The 18,452-nt window shown below is 39.8% G+C and overlaps 1 protein-coding gene across 3 annotated transcripts; it reads left to right on the top strand.

Annotated features, from left to right (window-relative positions):
- The first annotated feature begins 1,044 nt into the window (after positions 1 to 1,044).
- Positions 1,045 to 17,163, top strand: lmcd1 (LIM and cysteine-rich domains 1). 3 transcript variants are annotated; one of them, XM_026167259.2, is made up of 7 exons: positions 1,045 to 1,174; positions 10,054 to 10,157; positions 10,536 to 10,791; positions 12,255 to 12,404; positions 12,538 to 12,780; positions 15,152 to 15,370; positions 16,614 to 17,163. In XM_026167259.2, exons 1-7 carry the CDS (start codon positions 1,148 to 1,150, stop codon positions 16,722 to 16,724), a joined length of 1,110 nt encoding a protein of 369 aa, XP_026023044.2. In that variant the 5' UTR covers positions 1,045 to 1,147; the 3' UTR covers positions 16,725 to 17,163. The 3 variants fall into 3 exon arrangements, with proteins under 3 accessions (XP_026023044.2, XP_026023045.2, XP_080157311.1); XM_026167260.2 differs by lacking the exon at positions 1,045 to 1,174 and adding an exon at positions 9,214 to 9,297; XM_080301185.1 differs by lacking the exon at positions 1,045 to 1,174 and adding an exon at positions 10,301 to 10,369 and having other exon boundaries at positions 10,064 to 10,157.
- The last annotated feature ends 1,289 nt before the right edge of the window (positions 17,164 to 18,452 follow it).

Genomic DNA, 18,452 nt, shown 5'->3' with positions numbered 1-18,452 from the left:
CATTCAAAGCTGTGTGCTTTAAGCCATAGAAAGAGACAAGAAGGTGTAGCTGCAGAGATAGACTTTTATTTTGTAGCTATTTCTGATAGACACAGATAGCTACAAAATAAAAGCACAAGATGAGAGAGAAAACGATCATCAACAGTCAGAGGGATCGCCAGAACATTTCAGCTATGAAGCCGTTGTTCTGCACTCACAGGACCTTCAACAGCCCGCTAAGACCAATCCTGAAGAAATCAAAGCCATAACAAAAACACGGCCATGCCGTGTTAGTCACCACTAGGCCTCGTCTGGACCTGCAAACCTGAGGTGTGTTGCTCATGCCTTGGTCTAAGCTTTTCTGAGCCACACTGAAAATGCAGAAAAGGAGGAGGAGGAGGAGGAAATTCAGCCATTCCTACTGGCTGAGAAGTTTTACAGGGTGACTCTGATTGGCTGGAGGAGTGTGAGCAGGGACTCCCTCTCAGTCTTTGTCTGAGATTAAAAACACAAACAGTTCAGTCAGGCCTCACTGATCCAGTTAGTCCCAACAGTGTGCTGTTCTGCAGCAGAGAGCAGCTGTGATTAGGGACAATGCAGCTGTGGTTGGAACAGTCAACACTGCAAGTGCCTGCAAAATTTAGCACAGCAGTGTGAATTCCCCACTTAGCAGACTGTAAAACTGGAAGATTAGAAATTTTGCAGGAAAAAACAAACAAAAAACAACCCAGTTTCCCCCCTTGCGTGTTGTAACAAAATCAAGAGGTGAAGAAACCTGCTCAGTTTATGTTGCAGAGGGTGGAGAAGCAGAGCTGGCAACCACACAGATCAGGAGGGAAGAGTGGGGGGAATACGCTGAATGGAAAAGTAAAAGCAGGAGTTTACAGCTGAAGAGGAGAAAGGTCAGTTTTAATCTTGCTGAGTGTAGAGAAGAGAGAAATGTAAAAGCAGAGGACAAAGAAAGGAGGGCTGATGAAGGTGTGGACGGTTAAATTGCTGTGAGCTGTGGAGGGCCGGCGGAGCAGAGTGGCAGCAGAACCGACTGTGGGCGGAGAGTGAGGAAGTGCGGTCAACGGGAGAGGAATTTAAAGTCTCATTGTTCTGGAAGAGCGGCGGCAGACGGAGTCGAGGAGCCAAGGAGACAGCTTGCCGACGGACGTTGGACTACATGGACGTGAACTCAGCCATGGAGAAGGTAAAAACATCTGCATCAGTACAGATTGTTGCTCACAGATATTTCCAGATGTGGAGGTCAGTGGGTCAGAGGGTCACTTGCTGGTGTGGCACATCACATCAGTGTAAGGTCAGAAGGAACTCTGTGATGTGCCTAAGTGAGCTTTCCTGACATTTAGAGGTTTGAAATCTCTGTCAGCTATGAGTGTGGATGTTTTACATTCAAGCCTCAGAAGAATCTCACATTTCTTCAACATTCATTCATCAGTGTTCAAGATCACGAATTTTTGTCTGAGAGAGGTTTTATTTTATTTAGCTATACAGAAAATCAAGTGTCATCTGAGTTGTATGATGTTCATTTAAAGGTAACCTATCCTGCTTTTCTTTCTTTCCTGTGATTATATGCAGTTGCAGTGGTGTATGCTCACATTAAACACAAAGTTTCACATAATGAGGTCAGTGTGCGTGTGAGTAATTCCTGTGAGCAAAAGCCGAGACTTCAGACTGTTTCATTCTAGACTTGGATCTGTATGACATCAGATAAAGACAGGTGTCCTTAATATGGTCATCTCAGGTATACCTGAGGAGCAACCAATCAGAAGAAAGTTGCTTTAAAATAGGGATGTCAAACATGAGGCCCAGGGGCCAAAATCCAGTCAGGAAACATTCCAATTCAGCACATCTTTGGAAAATATAACAGAGGACATAGACTTAGTCTTTTAACTGTATTTTCATACGTTTTACAGCTTTTCCTGCTGATAAAAACCTCCTCCTCTGCCATTCATACTACACCAAGAGTAATTAAGCAATTGATTTTTAAGACGTTTCTTATAATTACAGGACAGTCTGAGCTACCAGAGCTTTCTCTGTAATTTTACACATTTATTTCTTACAATTTACTGCAATTAAATTCTGGCAGATTTCTTTCATTTAATACAGCAGTGTTTCTTTATCATGCAGAAAAACAGAGAAATGAGTTTGATGGTTTAAAAGGAGATGGACAGGTAATGAATAAGAGAGAATAAGATAGTGTGATATAAATAAGGATTATTCTGAGCTCTGTGTCATGCAAAGTGACTCTTGTAGAAGCTGAAAACATTTTAATAATAGTAATCATAGTAATAATAGTAATTGTGATCATAGTAAGCTGGAAAGCAGCATTAGTGAATCTAACACAACCACACTGCACTCAGTTTTGTAATGCTGAACTCAGTGATGGCACCCTCTAACTTTAAATGAATAATGGGCCACGTACACACTTTGAGCTTACACACACTTAACACACTTTACAGCAATTTGATTTCTGATTTCAGATTACATTATTACATCCGATGTCCTGATCTGACCCAATGAGGAAGAACCTCCAAACAAATAAAAACAGAAGTCCAGCTTGAGTCGAGCTTTCTGCAAGCTTTAGTCACTGTGATCAGTTCTGGTCATGTTTATAAGTGCTGTAGGCTAAAGTCAGTTTGGACACATCTCTCTGCAGTCTGAGTCTAACAGCTGGAGGTTTCTATTTCAGTCAGCGAAGGTAATCCATGACCACGAGGTCCTGATCTGCCTGCTGGGTCTGTGCTGGAGGCACTTTGTTTCCCACAGATCCCTCCTGTAATTCGGCCTCTGGCTGTTTGTCCAGAGGTCACATCAGTCCGAGGATGATAACCTGACAGATCAGCGTCACCTGTTTGTGGCGTGAGCCCTGTCTTTATACCCCCGAGCTGGAAAAACCGCCATCACCAGCATTGAAATAACCTGCAGTGTGCCCCCATACATGCACCCCTCTCGTTATTCTTTTGTTACATGTTGTTAACTCCCCCCCCCCCCCCCGCCCCCAAAAAAGCTTCATATTATGAATATTGAGGTTACAAAGAAAAAGAAAGGCTGCCATAAAATGATCACTTTTGTTGCAGTAAAAGTTTAAAAATAAAAATGATGAATCCACAATCTCATGACTGAAAGCAGGAAATGTTGCAAAACTATAAACTAAATAATACAAATCCCCAAAACACAGTCACCAACAGCAACCGATTTAAATATGTATACTACAGGTAAAAATAAAAGTTCCCTGTGGTCTCCACTATCCTATCCAGCCTTTTCCTCCTTCAGGCCACTGTTTACTCTTAAATAGTAACCGGAGACTGTGACACAGCTGGAAACAGCAGCTCACTCGTGGCATTTTTGTCCAATTTTGTCTTAAATGGAGAGCAGCAGGAAATGCAGAGGATGCCATGTGCCAAAGCTCTGATTCAAAGTCAAGATGCTGCCCCTCTGTGACCTCCAGCCTCTTATCTCACAGCATTTCCTGTAGTTTCCACTTCACATAGCCAACGTGTTTGACATTACTCGTGAAGCTCAGCCAAGTGTACCCACCTACAACATACCCGCCTTATCTGACTCCTAAATATAGAACGGCCACACGTTTTCCTCAGAAAAAGGAAGCTTTCTCCTCAGCTTATAACACTGTTCAGTATTTTTTGTTGTCATGAACAGAGGTAAGAATAAAGCTGCCAAAATATGTAGTCAGTATGACTGGTGTCCAAACTAACTGGAGACAAAGGTTAGTATGCTGCATATATGCATGCTTATATGCATATAAGTAAATGAAGACAATTCATAACATGTTCAATAAGCCGGTAATTTAAGGGTTCATGGTAGCTCAAACAAAACAGTTTTGTCTGGTTGCTACAGCTTCCTCCTGTCATCAGCTGTAATAATTGTGAATGTTAGAAATTGTCTGGGTCTGTGTTAACTCTATAATGGATCAGGACTTTTATTATTAGATTCAAATTTGCACTTTGATCCCTTTGCCCTGCAGCAGAGTGAGGTTTGTTAAAAAATAAACTTATTCTAATTACTGTACTGTTTGTTTTGCCGATAAAGACTGTGCTTGTATGTGTTGTGTGTTGTGTTGAGATAGATTTGTTGGTCTGTCTTGTTCTAAGGCACATGAGATTGTTGAAGTGTGTCATGGCGCCTGATTTTGTTCCCTGCAGCTTTTGGATTTTTGTTTATTATGTTTATTTTCGTTTATCTCTTCGCTGCTGTTCTATTGAAGTTTTTGATGATTTGACCAGTTGAGTTTGAGATTTCCTGTTTTGATTCTTTTATTATTTCAAGTATAGTGTGAATCTTAGTTCCCGTGATACTGGATCTCACTTGGTGTTGTTTTTATGATGATCTTCGGTTTTGTATTATTATCGAGTTTCTTGGTGTTTTTACATGAAACGTGAGACATTAGCCTTCAAGTCCTAATGCCAGACATGTTCTCTAAGTGCAGTTAACATTCTTGAAATTGAATATGGTTCTCCAAGACCTAACAAAACAGCAAATAAAAGCTGAAAAGTAACAATAGATAATGAAAAGAAGAAAGCTTTCTACTACTCACGAGCAGGTATATTCATAGAAACTACTCTCAGTGGATGTGCTGAGAAGCTAAAACAGTGTTGAATCCTGTGCACAGTTCACACATCACTCATCATATTCTGCACAGAAGGACAAACAGAAGTGAGACGAGAAACATGCTTCGAATGTAAAGTGTGTGACTTCTTGTGTTTCATACACTTCAGTTTTTATTTACATCATATTTTTTACATGTTTCTATGATGTAGTGAAAAAAATCATAAGCATTCCACAAGACAAATGTATGCAAAGAGTCTGTATTTTTAAATTCTGATTGATGGCCACCCATTCCTGTCTTACTGGTGCTCCAAGCTGTTCCCAGTTTATGGGCTTTTGCTTGTCTAGCTGCTTCTTAAAGACTAACAAAACTAAAAACATCCCAAAGACTAAAGTTTTCCAAAGATCCAGGTGCAATCTGAGGGCAAAAGGTGGCTCGGAGATGATCAAATTAACATTTTGCATCTATGGCAAGGAAACTCCCCAAATCCGATCATATACGGTCAATTGTTCCAAAGCACGTGGAGAAAATATCTTAAAAATAAGTTAATAGTCATAAAAAGGCATTTCTGGAAGTACAGAAAAACCTCCATTCAAAAAGAAAAATACTGCATGATCTGCTTGTTTATTTTCTTTTTGAAGGAGCTTTTGAGTAACGTCTGCTCTGACTATGACTCATTAGTAAAAATTCTTCAAACAAACATCTGACAAACTGGCTTTCTACAGGAAGACAGAAATCACACTGCCTTCTTTGGTGAAATTTCCCTTTATTAAAGCTGCGTTCGACTCAAACCTCAAACCTCAGTGAGGTGCTTCACTCTGACCTCCTGGTGACTGATGTTCACTCATTACTCAACAATAAACACAGTGAGCCAGTCAGTGTACTCCAAGGGGATTTAATGAAGTCTTTTTCTTCTTCAGCTGTTTCTATTTCAGCTGTGACCTTTTCAACACGCACCAATCACCAGTCGCTTCACAGTCAAACACACTTAAACACACTCTCCGTCTCTGTCTTTACACCTCGCTGGTGGCATCAGATTCATCACTCTGCCTGAAAAGGAACCCTGTTATTACTAACATGTTTGCCTTCTTTCCTAGAGTTAGATGAACGTTTTAATGCCAAAACTCAGAGCTTCAGAGATTCATGGATGTTCAAAGGTTTTTAAAGACGATAAGTGTCCTTCTACATTTAAACCCAAAGAAACCTCTTTTCTTTTTAATGTCATCATCTTTCACTTTTTAACCCAATTTCATTTTGTTTGGCAAATTCCTTCTTAGCATTTTTTTTTGTTGGTTGGAAGACGCCTGTATCCTCACTTAAGCTGTGTGGATGGGAGTAAAAACAGAGAAATGACCTTGCTGCAAGGTTAAAAGAAAAGGCTGGAAAACTTGAATGGAGCAGAGGTTTTAGTTTGTATGTCTATATCTTGTTCGAATGTGTGTGTCTCTGCATGTATTCAGCAATGTTACGTGAGCGAATGCCTTTTAGGAGGGATGGGAGAGCTAATGCCTGCTGACAGATGGATAGGTGGACAGTCCAGACAAATAGCAGCAGGTTGTTTCAGCAGCACAGTCTTCAGATTTCCTGCCAAAGCCTTTAGAAACAGTCTGCCATCACTCACATGTTGCTCTTTGTTTAGCTGTCAGTAGTGACATAAAAGCTAGCTGTTTGCTATAACAACTAAATGCCTAACAAGCCAGAAAGCCAAAACAGTTTGCTCTTTTAATACTCTGGCAAGCCAGAATAAAATACTTGCATTAGGCAAAGCCCCGGTGCTGTAACTGTATCCTGGACAGCTGAAGGTCACCACGCATAGTCTAAGGTTGGTCAAAGTGGGCTAAATTTGCCAGTTCTCCACCTAAACTTGCCCCAAATTCCCGCACCCTCCCAGCTGCGAATCCAGAAACACTTCAGCTCCGTTTCTCTGTATTCTCGTGAGAACCGAGTTAGTGAGTTGCCTCTTGTTTACTCACACTATAACAGGTGGTTGTTTTAAGTCATGATAGACGCACAAACTTTGTTCTCTTTTAAATTTCTCCAGAAAACTAATCAAGTAACCTTAACAAGTCCAAAGAAATGTGTTTTCATTGTAACTAATGTACGCAATGCTAACAGAGTAAACAGGATAAAGAGCAGCAAAGGGGGGAATCTGCTGTGTTTGTCAGGACAGTGACGATGAAGTCACTGGGTGGTACGATGAGATCATCCATCCTGTGTGTGTGTGTGTGTGTGTGTGTGTGTGTGTGTGTGTGTGTGTGTGTGTGTGTGTGTGTGTGTGTGTGTGTGGTGTTCACTCCCTTTTCTTCCTCCCACACCCACTGAGAAATGTTTGGGGAAAAAAACAAAACACGTCTTCTGTCTCGCCCAGTGCTTCCTCACACACCATCATCGTACTCATCATCACCACAGTCAAACTGTCTGGAAATGTTGTCTAATTCCCCGTATCTCGTCTGTCTTCTCTGCGTGACACGAGTCTCTAATGACTTGGACTTTTTGTTTGCATTTCTTTCTTCAGTCAGGACTCACATACTTTCCACATCTAACAGTCCTCATTAGCAGAGGAAGTGGGCTAAACATTACAGAAAAACCTAGTTATGATTATTTTGTCAATCAGGCATTCACTTACATTATTGTAAAAAAAGAGTAAAGAAGAAAATGAAGAATCACATGAGACATGTACTTACAATTGAAAAAAAATGCCATCAGCAAATTAAAATATGTGTATTTGGAAAACTGACTACCTGCAGAGCTGGTTGAGCTATCTGTGTTTCAAGCCAGTTATACTCAGGGCGAATAACACACAATGGCACAATACCAATACTTTCCAATGGTTTACATTCATTTGTGCAGCTTATTTGTATAGTGATGGCAGCTGTAGAAGTCTTAAAAAGTCTTAATGTGTATAAAGCGAGGCTAATTTCCAAACATACAGGGAGTGCAGAATTATTAGGCAAATGAGTATTTTGTCCACATCATCCTCTTCATGCATGTTGTCTTACTCCAAGCTGTATAGGCTCGAAAGCCTACTACCAATTAAGCATATTAGGTGATGTGCATCTCTGTAATGAGAAGGGGTGTGGTCTAATGACATCAACACCCTATATCAGGTGTGCATAATTATTAGGCAACTTCCTTTCCTTTGGCAAAATGGGTCAAAAGAAGGACTTGACAGGCTCAGAAAAGTCAAAAATAGTGAGATATCTTGCAGAGGGATGCAGCAGTCTCAAAATTGCAAAGCTTCTGAAGCGTGATCATCGAACAATCAAGCGTTTCATTCAAAATAGTCAACAGGGTCACAAGAAGCGTGTGGAAAAACCAAGGCGCAAAATAACTGCCCATGAACTGAGAAAAGTCAAGCGTGCAGCTGCCAAGATGCCACTTGCCATCAGTTTGGCCATATTTCAGAGCTGCAACATCACTGGAGTGCCCAAAAGCACAAGGTGTGCAATACTCAGAGACATGGCCAAGGTAAGAAAGGCTGAAAGACGACCACCACTGAACAAGACACACAAGCTGAAACGTCAAGACTGGGCCAAGAAATATCTCAAGACTGGTTTTTCTAAGGTTTTATGGACTGATGAAATGAGAGTGAGTCTTGATGGGCCAGATGGATGGGCCCGTGGCTGGATTGGTAAAGGGCAGAGAGCTCCAGTCCGACTCAGACGCCAGCAAGGTGGAGGTGGAGTACTGGTTTGGGCTGGTATCATCAAAGATGAGCTTGTGGGGCCTTTTCGAGTTGAGGATGGAGTCAAGCTCAACTCCCAGTCCTACTGCCAGTTTCTGGAAGACACCTTCTTCAAGCAGTGGTACAGGAAGAAGTCTGCATCCTTCAAGAAAAACATGATTTTCATGCAGGACAATGCTCCATCATGTTGATGGTGAACAGATCAAAACACTGACAGAATCCATGGATGGCAGGCTTTTGAGTGTCCTTGCAAAGAAAGGTGGCTATATTGGTCGCTGATTTGTTTTTGTTTTGTTTTTGAATGTCAGAAATGTATATTTGTGAATGTGGAGATGTTATATTGGTTTCACTGGTAAAAATAAATAATTGAAATGGGTATATATTTGTTTTTTGTTAAGTTGCCTAATAATTATGCACAGTAATAGTCACCTGCACGCACAGATATCCCCCTAAAATAGCTAAAACTAAAAACAAACTAAAAACTACTTCCAAAAACATTCAGCTTTGATATTAATGAGTTTTTTGGGTTCATTGAGAACATGGTTGTTGTTCAATAATAAATTTATTCCTCAAAAATACAACTTGCCTAATAATTCTGCACTCCCTATAGTACATAGATGAGCATATCTGTTTAAAGTGAGTGTTACATATTAAAGAAAAAACAAGGACCTACTGTTATTCAGACAAGTAAACTATTAAAAGTGACTAATAACCAAAATTTGTTCAGCACCAGCTGGAAGATTTTTATTGACTTCTAGTCGTGGTTGAAAAATAGTTCCCCTCGATGTCATTTAGTGTCCGTTAGACTTTAGTGGGAGAAAACTCGTTCATCCATCCTTCCATTTAATTTGTAAACTGTTGTAGAGACCCACCTTTTAGCACATCCCAGCACACCCACTCACTTCACCAGATGCACCTTGTTTAGTTCTCTCACCTTTGATTGGGTGTGGTGCTTGTCCTTGATTGCACTCACCTGTCACACATTATATGTCACACAGTACATAAGGACTGCATTCACTTTTGGCTCACTCTTTCCTCACTTCCACACGGGGCGGCAGCTGAGGTGAGGTTCTGTTTGGGTTTTTATTTTATGTAATGTTAAGGTAATGAGTAACTTGAATCTCTGTTTTCTTTCAGCATTGGCAGTCCATGTGTGTCTTTGTTTCCTTCCTTTTTTGCCTTATTTATTTGAGAATAAAAGGAGTACCCTGAAAATAATTCTGCATTAGATGGCTGCTTTTCTTATTCTAACCGGATGAGCCCATGAAGCTGATTGCTTCAGCCCTGAACCTTCCTCCCTTCAAAACATAAACCCTTTTATAGATTGAGTAATCCATCCATCCGTTCTCTTCTGCCTAATGATTTTCCCAAAAACTTAACCCTGTTGAAAATTTGTAGATTATGCTTTTAAAGCCAGGTCCATGCCAAGAAACCAACATATTTAAATGAACTCTGAATGCGGTTATTCCAGGTAAAGTGGTCAACCATAGTTATATTTGATATTTGAGTCTATGTACATACTTTTGACTCAATTGAGATTAGAAAAAAATCTAAATTAACTTCAAACATGTGCATTCAGTTCTTTTTTTGTTTTCTTTTTAAGTTATTAAAGGTGTGTGCTGTACAGTCATTCCAGCCTAGAGAAAGAACAGTTCAAAGAAATCATTAAATGTGCATAATTACCATGACATCCATGTCCATGATGAGTATATTTAAATTACAGATATACCTCACGAGATCGTAATGCTATGCTTTGACTAGAAGTGCAGCCTTAATTGTGCAGCCCTTTATCTGTTGTGATGTGTTGTGCTCTCTTTAGATGTCTATAAAGCAGACTGCAGGAGGTGCAGGAGGAGGAGGACGTGCAGCAATCTGTCTCATATGTAAGGAGAGCTGCTCTGGTTTTCAGCCACATACTTGGAGGTACAGTTCCCCCCTTTTTTAATTCATTTTTTTTCCTGTACAGGAAATGTAAAATTTTAGTGGTCTCACCACTGCTCCCTCACTACTTACACATTCATTCCTTTTGAAGAAAAATATTAAATATGTTTGTGACTGAACACCAGATGGGTGTAGGCTGTCAAACCACATGCCCAGACTCCCAAGTTTTCAGACTACATGGAAGAAATAACCAGGCAAGCTGGAAAAACACAAGTTAAATGTTCTTGTCTTGCATTCAAACGGCTTTTATTTGAGCAAGCCAAAGAGAGTAATATTTGGCCAAAAAACAAAACAAAAACGTAAAATGACAAGAACGGATTTAAATTGTCGCTTATCCTTTTTGGTGTTTCTTCTATCCAGAAAAGCCTGCACAGTGTGTGGCTGCAGCACGGTCGACCACGCTCCTGGAAATGACCTTGAAGACGACCAGCGAATAGGACGCCTGCTCGCAGACTCGCCCTGCTCCCATTTGACAGCGAAGATTAAAGGAGGTGGTGGCCTTCGCATGTACAAGAGAAACCGAATGATTGTCACCAATCCGGTGGTGTCACGCAAAGACCCGACCTTCAACACCACCACATATGACTGGGCTCCTGCCGGCCTCAACCAGAAACTGGTAGGATTCACTGTGGAGTGCAGGAGACTGCTGCTGATTCTCTTTTTCTTTCATTCTTTCATTTAAAAATAGTGGATGGATTTTGGATACCACAGGATATTTTTCAGATAGATACATTAAAATAACCTAACAGGACCAAAACCACAAACACGGTAAAGAGCTCCATTTTAGCGATATTATTTAGCTCAGCTGTTGCATACAGCTATTGCTTCCAGCTACCTGTTCAAGCACAGCTCTGGAATAAATGGACAATGCAAATAGCCAAAGAAATACCCCATCAAACAGCTGTAGTAGTAATATGAACAAACCTGAAACTGGGAATGAGGAAACGGAGACATGGAAACACCACAGATGAAATGTAGGGGATGAAGAACGGGAAGACGTACAGATGAACCAGCAAAGAACAAGGAAAACGCAGAGCTTAAATACACAAGTAGGACAATGAGAGGATCGGGAACACAGCTGGGACGAATCTGACATAACAGGACACAGAGAAGCAAAACTCATAATAATAATAATGTGTATGTCCCCATAGGGACTAATTACTCCTATGGGCTGCCCCATTCACCCAGTGGGCAGACACGAGCGCCTAGGGAGCAGTGTGTAGGGACGGTACCTTGTTCAGGGGTACTTCAGGGTAGCCGTTCAGTGGATTTGAGTCCCCGACTTTCTAATCATGGGGCAACCACTTTACCTACTGAGCCATCCATGCCACTCAACACACTGAACGGGATTATCACAATAAAACAGGAAGCACAAGACATTCATGGTGATGCAGACTAGATACTGAGACATGGAAACACGAGGCAAGGTGCAGAAACAGAACAGAACCCTAGAAACCAGGAACAATGGATATAATACGACAGAAAACCATAATTCAAAGAGTAAAACTTAAATTAAAAACACAAACACTGGGTCACCAATCCAGGACCCTGAAAACTCAAGAAAAATTCATGCATGAAATTACATTTTATTTTCATCATCAAGTTAACAACTCAAACTTCTTCCTTTATTTATTCACTCAGGACACTTTAGTTCAGATTTACCTCAGTTGGTGCTGCTCTTCCTGTATGAAGAATATGAACTGTCCCATTAAAACCTGACTCAAGTATGTTTCAGGCTTCCCAGCCTATAATTATGAAGATGACAGACGTTACTGCGGTTGAACTTGTAGAGGCAGATCCAAATCCAACTGGGGGACTGTTTTCCAGATGTGCCTCTAAAAACCTTGAACATCTCGTTTGGTTCATCCCTCACTTTTTGTTTGTTTGCATTTTCCAACCCACTACCACACTTTTAGTCACTGCTTCACTCTGGTGAAGTAATCTGACAACCCACAGATGTGTCAGTGACGACATCGGGAGAGTCCGATGACGGCTTAAAATGTGTTAGATAAGCTCAGGTTTCAGCAGTGGGAAAAGATCGAGAGATTGAATTTGTGAAAACTGCATCATCTGTTGAAGGCCATGCAGTACATGGAGCTCCTCCCAGAGAGTCAGAGGCCAGTCTCAGGGACTGTTGGAGCGCTGGAGCGACGCAGGCAGCTCCTCATCCAGCTCCCCGCCTACGATCAGGACCCCATGAAGTGTCAGAGCCTGGCCAGTGAGGAGGAGGTAAATTACTCTGCCGTGACTAGTTCAACACACATGATTATCAATAACCTGAGCAGTATGTAATCATTCCACCTATAATCAAAAGATTAAAAGTTGGCTAATCACTTTCATGATGGAGTCATTCTTCCTGCAGATTTCCTCCATGCTGCTGTTTGTGAAGCAGTACAAACAGGAAGTGCTGGGAGTAGGAGAGGTGGCCTTACCCGGTGAGGGTGAAGCTTTGAGGGAAGCAGCCATTCAGAGGACAGCAAAGGAGGTGAAGGAACACAGCAGCAGCAATAAGAAGGATGCTCCTCAGCATCAGGATCACGGTTCATCTAACAGCAGTGTCGCCTCCCCCACAAATGGGACAGAATACAACAACAAGACTGAATATGTAAGTGGGTGTATGACCCTGGATGCTTTAATCACCAGCTGTTACCAGCTGCAGATCTGTCAATACGAAGGAAAAGAGAGAAAGCTTCGATTAATGATTAGGGTTTTTTTGTTTCATGATACAACCTTTTAATTGTACATAGGAAATCGAATTCACATCAAACCAATCAAATACAGTCACAACAACAGTAAGAGCAGAAAGTGTTACTGAGCTCACAGACAGACTCTGCACAACAGCCTGCTGAAGTCTCCTTATCCAACTTCTCAGGTCTTATTTCACGATCAGTACCGCTAACATGCTGTCTGCTCATGACATGTAGGGCAAGTTTGTTTGCTTTGTTTCAGTGTGGTGTAACAACAGCACAGGGGCATCACGCCCCCTTTCAATCAAACACTAACTTCTCCGTGTTCCTCCAGCCAGCTCTTCTTTCTTGTAACAACAAAAAACTGCAAAATTGGATGACTAAATGTGGTTTTAGTTTGACTTGAAACACTTAATGTTGCCAACGCTGCCCAGTTATGCCTATTTTTGGGACTCTTTGGTCGACTATTGCTCCCTTTATTTCACTAAAGAAAGATTTGTAGTCTTGTTTGCAATACTGGTTCTAATTAGAGATGGACCGATCCGATATTACGTATCGGTATCGGTCCGATACTGACCTAAATTACTGGATCGGATATCGGAGAAAAATAAAAAATGTAATCCGATCCATTAAATATCACGAAAGCACCTCACAAAACTTGCAACACACGGTAACTCACCTCAGAACGTTAGCACATCGGAGCAGTATGCATCACGTGATAGAGCGGCTGTGGCATGCGGGACCTGTCGGTGGTCTGGATAGCATGTGGAGCTTCGCTAGCTACCCGGCATTTCATCTCCGACAAAGTTATCCCCGAGAGAAGTAAAGCAAGTGTGTAAGTCCATCTCTGAATGTTTGTAAAGCATTCCTGCGTTAAGCTTAACAAGCGACTGCCTCTTCCTGCTGCTACTTCAATCATGAAACTGATCAATGATCAGCTGATCGGCTTTTCTGTCGCGAGTCCGTGTCTCTTGTTTGCTTTTGGCCCACTTTGCACCAGAAAGAGGAAACCAGCGGCTGAACAACAGCAGCACATTTAAGCTTGATCAGCTGTTGTTAGAATGTATTTAATATTACTTTCTACTCCAGGATCTTTTTCTACGTAGCTGACGCTGGTAACTGTGCAGGGGCGGATCTAGCAAAGTTTAGCCAGGGGGGCCAATAGGGCATTAACAGGGAAAAGGGGGCACAAAGACATACTTTTCTTTCTTATTCTCATTTAAAATGTCTAGCTTTTAATAAATAATTATCTGACACCCAAAGTTTTTTAATTTGATGTAAAATGAATAGAAGTCAATTACTGTATATAGTAACTATTAAGTCTAATATACATACCCTAGTAAGCTATAGTACTTTTTCCTTTGGGAAGGTACCATCTGTGCAGTCTGCAATTTTGTTGAAGAAAGATGTTGAATCTATTTAATATTTCTTGAAAAATAATTGATTTCTGTGCATTTTTTTTCACACTGCATCAAATTAAGGTTGATTACGTCGATTAAGCATCATGAGGTGGCGCGTGAGGGGTGGTTCCCTATTTTTTATTTATTTTTGTTGTTGCTGGGAGTTGGAACCCTATTAGTTAGGTTGCTTAATATTTATGCTAAGTACTCTTTAAAATACCAGAATAGGGAGGATGGTGTAGGTTTAAGTTTATTAGATTGATCAGTATTGCTGAACTATGAAATATTCTCTTTTGCATACAGGTATAACAGAATAGCTTTAGTGTAGTTGTTGTTTTAAACTTGAGTATGAACTTATACAAAATGCAGCAAGATATTTAAAAAACAGTTTTGTTGATTAAAAAACACTATCGGATTCATATCGGTATCGGCAGATATCCAAATTTATGATATCGGTATCGGTATCGGACATAAAAAAGTGGTATTGTGCCATCTCTAGTTCTAATTAAAACCTGTTTCTGTGTTTCTACTGAAAATATTTCTATTTTTCTATCAAATTTCAGTGAGAACAGAACAGCATGCTTGTTTTTTACTTTCACGTGTTGCAACGGCAAAATCGTGCCAAAGTTGCATCTACCATGTGTGCTCAAAGAACTGAGATCAGATGTATATTTACCTGTTCTACCTGGGGAAGTCATGTGATTGGTTGATTAGTGAGGTGGAGATTTATGTCATCTTTTAAACTGATCGGGATCCAGAAATCCTTCTAGATTCCCTGTGGAGGGAATTTTCTGTTTTGATTTAAACCAAAGTTCTTGTGGATCAGGAGACTCTACATTTGTTTCACTAATTTCGTACTTGACCTCTCACACAGTTTTCTGTCCTCTAGCATTGCACCGGCTGCCAAGGTGAAGTTACCAAGGACAGTCCTGCAGTATATGCAGAGCGTGCAGGTTACCACGCTGCCCTGTGGCATCCCAAGTGCTTTGTATGTTCAGAGTGCAGCCAGATGTTGGCTGACCTGGTCTACTTCTGGTCCAATCAGAAGCTGTTCTGCGGACGACACTATTGTCAGACACAGTGGCCACGGTGCTCGGGCTGCGACGAGGTGAGGCTTCACTCCCTGTAGTTATTGCTGATCAGTAAGTGTTGGTGATCTGTTTGCAGTCTGAACTTCATGAAATCAGAAAATCTGAAACAAAACAATACCATATACTACTGTTAAGTCATCACATAGCAATAATTTAGTTTATCACACACTGTAAATAAGGTGTTCATGTGAGAGGAACTACCATAAAATACTAACTGCTGTCACATTTAAACCTCTTTAACTTTGATTTTTGCTTGAGCATGCACTTTATAATCCCTCTTTCTGACTCTGAGAATGAACCAAATTTACAAAATGACTTTATTTTTTTATTCAGTATGACCTAAAGTGAGTTACTGAGCCCACTAGCACATTAGAAGGACTTTCACAGAGGTCAGGACAAAGGCTGTTTTCCTCACAGGTTTCTATCGTACGAGAAGTCTTTTTACAAACACCCCCTGGTGGCCATTACACAGAATGCAAGCTCTTGGCTTTTTCGCTAAGTCCATCTTTTATTATGCCTTTGCATTTGAGTATGAAAAGACAGCTCTATGTGGCAGTGTCATCCATCCACAACCACTGCAAACACTTTCCTGATGGACTGAAGTGCTACTTTAAACTATCATAAAACGTGCATGATATTAATTTAGTAAAGTATGCCGGGCCATTTGTTTAAAATGGTGATGATAAGGAGAATAAAGTAAGACAGGCTTGAGTGCCAGCCTCCCTTGTGACCTGCTAGATGCTAATGCATGAGTCTGCAGCATCTTTGGGGGGGGGGGGGGTTTCAGTCATGTCATCCGTTTCAAAAAGGTTAGATGTCAACAGTCACAACAGAAGCCTAGACTTTAAAAACAATGGGTGATGTCATAGTTTCAAAATGCATCTTTTTTCAGACAGCCTGTATACAGTTCTTCTGTTTTGTTAATAATAAAAATATGTTTTAGCTCCTTTTTTATTACATTTATTACAAATTATTTAAATGGTAAATAACAATAAAAGGCCCTGTTATAGGTTATAGTAGATAATAATACAAAGCTTTAAAGTATTTTCGTATATACATAGCTTATTCTTATGTGGATTTAATGAACTAAAAGTTTTAAACCCAGATGAGAATAAATGACTGCATAAAAATGGAAATGAGTCTACCAACTCTACGCAACACCACAGATATAATTTGTTTTATCAGAATAATATTTTTGTTTTTATTTTTTGTGTCCTCTCTCACATCATTCTCATCCCCCCTCCTGTTCCGTTTCTCCAGCTGATTTTCAGCCAGTCTTTTCTCACGGTGAAGGACGGACAAGCATGGCATCCTCATCATTACTGCTGCTGGAAATGCGGGCAAACCCTGGATACACCCTGTCAGCACTGAGTCACCATGTGTAGGAGTCACTACAAAATGTGGTGTTCAATTTTAAGTTTAAAATAAATAAATCAACAAATCTAAAACCAAATCAATAAAATTAGTGCATCTGTTTTCATATAAAAGAAAAAAATGGTATAGTTTAAATACGCACTGGGGCTAAAAGTCTTTAAGTCATATGTTCACTTGATAGTTTAGCAAATCTTCTTTCCTACAAAAACACAGCAGCAGATTTACTATAGTTTGAAATACTTCAGGTGATATTGATATGAACTGACTTATTCAGATTACTGGTATTCCAAATTTTTAAGTTGTTTGGTTTATACAAAAGTGCTTTAAGTACTTCAGCAAACATTTTGTTGATGTATTGGCACTTATAGCACTGACAGTAACAGGAAACAGATGTTCTGCATTTAGCCTGCAACCTTACAAAAACCCAGAGCTGAATTTCAGCAAAAAAATGAAGAAACTACCCAGTAACTGAAGAATGTTGAAGTTAACATGAGTAAGTAAATAACTAAATAAAATGCCACCTTGTCCTGTTTGAGAAAACTTTGTATTCTCACTCATTTTCATGAGAGACTTGTTGGTGTGTTTTTTGCAGATTTGAGTCATGTGTCTTTAGTTAAACTTCATCTGGTGAGGTCAGTAATTATTTTAAATTGTCTCAAGAAATCATGGATGTTGATTCCTCTGGATTTTTTTCTTAACACAAACTGTTCTCCTCTGGGTGAAATATTCATAATTTCAAAATATGTGCTTGTGTTGAAAAATATTTTTTTGTGTTTTGTGTTGTTGACCTTGTAATTCAGCCGGGGTAAGACTGCTGCAGTCATTAAACTATTGGAGCGTTAAAACAGGGTCAAGGGGCAGAACAGTGTGTGAAAACAGTGTGAAGCAGCCCTACTCGACACTGTTGTAGTTTGTTTTTTGAAGGTTTACACTGAAAAATTATTTTGTTATAAAGTCATTTCTGCCTGTGTTCGAACCCCTTAAAGTTTTATTTTCTCAGAAAAAACGAGTCTGCACCTTTGTGCAAAAAGGATATTTGTTTTTCATACGAAGTAACAAGGAACTGTGTTTTTTTTTGTTTTTTTTAATATATTCTACTTTAACAGTCATCTTTAAATGTGTTGATGCATGCTCAATCAGCCAGGTAAATAAATCCCAGAAGGTTGTTTCTGTTCATCTGGATGTAGCGTTTTCAGTTGGAGAAACTGAAAATGCACTTAGAAGAAGTCACTTGGATGAGTGACAAAATGTTTCTCCCACTGAAGTCCAGATGAACAGAATCAGCCTTTCGGGAGTCAGCTTAAACTTCCTAAACTGACAGTAATTTATAGAAAACTTGGCAGTTGAATGAAAAAAAAAAAAAAAAGATCAGTTGAAATAATTTGATCTTAACTTTATCTTAATACCAAATTAACAAAGGGTTATCTAACTTACTAACTTATCTAACTAGGTCAGGTTTTAACTTTACCTGTTAGTTTTGGACTGAAGCCTTGTAAAAACTGGACAGGCATAAGGCTGGAAAGAGGTAGCACTGATTAATACAATAAAATGTAAAAAAAAAAAAAAAAAAAAAAAAAAAAAACAGCTGGATTAAAAAAAAAATCTACAGCAGATTTTAGTTAAATAAGTTTTTCATAATCACGATTTTAGTATTGATTTAAATATCTGCTAATACTATATATGTAATGTTTTTGTTATTTTTATTCTTTCTCCATGTTGTGTTAA

This window comes from Astatotilapia calliptera, chromosome 5 (genome assembly GCF_964374335.1).
Source record: "Astatotilapia calliptera chromosome 5, fAstCal68.1, whole genome shotgun sequence".
In the NCBI taxonomy this organism is placed as follows: domain Eukaryota; kingdom Metazoa; phylum Chordata; class Actinopteri; order Cichliformes; family Cichlidae; genus Astatotilapia; species Astatotilapia calliptera.
This window is presented reverse-complemented; position numbering and strand designations above follow the sequence as displayed.